This window comes from Nothoprocta perdicaria, unplaced genomic scaffold (genome assembly GCF_003342845.1).
Source record: "Nothoprocta perdicaria isolate Ctin4 unplaced genomic scaffold, notPer1 scaffold_58, whole genome shotgun sequence".
Taxonomy (NCBI): domain Eukaryota; kingdom Metazoa; phylum Chordata; class Aves; order Tinamiformes; family Tinamidae; genus Nothoprocta; species Nothoprocta perdicaria.
Window position 1 is genome coordinate 4094949 of NW_020455843.1, and position 2161 is coordinate 4097109.

General features: G+C 68.6%; 1 protein-coding gene across 1 annotated transcript in view; it reads left to right on the forward strand.

The window, feature by feature from the left end:
* The window catches only part of HSPA12B (heat shock protein family A (Hsp70) member 12B), a 9868-nt gene that overhangs the window by 4795 nt on the left and 2912 nt on the right, over window positions 1-2161 (forward strand). The window contains 4 exon segments of the mRNA XM_026048893.1: window positions 163-267; window positions 347-463; window positions 921-1086; window positions 1685-1771. Coding sequence (XP_025904678.1) covers window positions 163-267; window positions 347-463; window positions 921-1086; window positions 1685-1771 — 475 coding nt within the window.

The window sequence follows — 2161 nt, forward strand, 5'->3', positions numbered from 1 at the left end:
TTGCAGTTAGGGTTGGGGTTAGGGTTAGGGTTGAGGTTAGGGAGATAGTTGGGGTTGTAGTCAGGGTTGCAGTTAGGGTTGGGGTTAGAGTTAGGGTTGCCGTTAGGGTGCCGGGGCTAATCGCTGCCTGCGGCACCCGTCTCCGCGCCGTCTTCCCGGCAGGACCTCACCATGCAGACGGAGCTGGAGGCCGTCAACGGGAAGAGGGTGCGGGCGCTGGAGGTGTTCGCCCACGCGCTGCGCTTCTTCAAGCAGCACGCCGTGCAGGTAGGGCCGCGCTGCCCCGCGCCGAGCGCGGCGGCGCCCCGGGCGCGCGCCGAGCCCGCCGCCGTGCGTCCCGCCGCAGGAGCTGCAGGAGCAGTGCCCGGCGCTGCCCGAGAGCGGCGCCGTGCGCTGGGTCATCACCGTGCCCGCCATCTGGAAGCAGCCGGCCAAGCAGTTCATGCGGGAGGCCGCCTACGAGGTGAGCGCTGCCCGGGGGGACTCGCACGGGGGGCAGCGGCCCACGGCACCGGAGGGCAGGGCGCACACGGACAGAGGATATCCAATGGGTCACGGATGCCCTGATGAGGGATTTGCACCCCTGGGTGCACCAGGGGTGCACCCAGGGGTGCAAATCCCTCATCAGGGCATCCGTGACCCATTGGATTGCAAACCCATGGGTGCAAATCGTGGGGGCTCCCTGCAGCCACAGGGTCCCTGGAAGAGCTGGGTGCAGCCTGCAGGGCTGGGCAGAGGGGACCTGCACCCGCCATGTGCTGTGGGCTACAATAAATCCACGGGATTCACCCCAAAGTAAAGATCTCGTGATAGCTGACCAGGCAGGAGGGATGTGCACAGGGAGAGGCTGGCGGTGCCCAGCCCGGAGGCCGAGGCACCCCGGGTGCCCCCCTCAAGGCAGCACCTCCGTCCCGCCGCAGGCCGGGCTGGTGTCCCTGGAGCACCCGGAGCAGCTGCTGATCGCGCTGGAGCCCGAGGCCGCCTCCATCTACTGCAGGAAGCTGCGGCCGCACCAGCTGCTGGAGCTGAGCCCCCCGCCGGCCGCGCGGGCCCCCGAGCGCACCCCCGACTCCTCCTTCCGGCAGGGTGAGCGCCCGGGAGGGCCCCGAGCGGCCCGGACGCCTGGGCCCCGCAGCGGTGCCTTTCCCGGGAGCGCCGGAGCTGCTCCGGGCACGTGGCTCCCCCCTCGCTCCCCCCGCACTGGCCGTTTTGGGCCTAAACTCTGCAGTTTGGGCTGTTTCTGCTGGCTCAGCCCTGCGCCGCCCTCGATCCCTTGGGCGGCTGGCCCAGCGGCCGCGGCCACCCCGCTGCTCCCTGGTTCCTCTGCGTGTGCTGGGGTCCCCGCTGTCACCCTCACTGTCACCGTCACCCCGGCTCTGCAAGGGGGGCTGGTGGCACTGCCCCCCCAGCTGCTAAATGAGGCTGGTGACCCCGGCTGGGGCCAAGCGCTCCCTGCCCTTCCGCCTGCGCCGGCGGGAAACTCCACCCGGGCCGGATCCAGCTAGGAATAACATGGGAAAAGGTGGTGGCGCCCGGAGCCGCGGCTGCATGTGGGGCTGGGGTGCTTCCTCCTCTGTCGGGATACCCCCGCTCCTCTTCCTCCGCGGTGTCCTCGCGAGGGTGTCACCGTCCTCCCGGGCGTCGCTTCGGCGCGGCCGGGGCCTCACGGCGGCTCTGCCGGCAGCCCGGGAGCAGCTCCGGCGCTCCCGCCACAGCCGGACCTTCCTGGTGGAGTCGGGCGTCGGGGAGCTCTGGGCGGAGATGCAGGCAGGTGAGACGGGGGGCAGCGCCCCGATCCCCCCATCTCGCCCTGCAGAACACGGCCAAAAAACGCTGCAAACAGCTGCTTTGCCAGGGAAGGGAGTGCGTGGTGGTGCACGCTAGTACATGCCACTGATGCATGATGCTGCGTGCTGCTGTGTGCTGCACATATTGTGCATGCTGGTGCATGGTGCTGCATGCCGGTGCGTGTTGCACATGCCACATGTGCTACTGCATGTGTATGCTGCTAGTTGTCAGTGCATGCTGGTGCATGTCAGTGCACGCTGCTGCATGCTGCGCATGCTGTGCATGGTGCTGCATGTCAGTGCACGCTGCTGTGTGCTGCGCATGCCGTGCATGCTGGTGCATGGTGCTGCATGTCAGTGCATGCTGCTGTGTG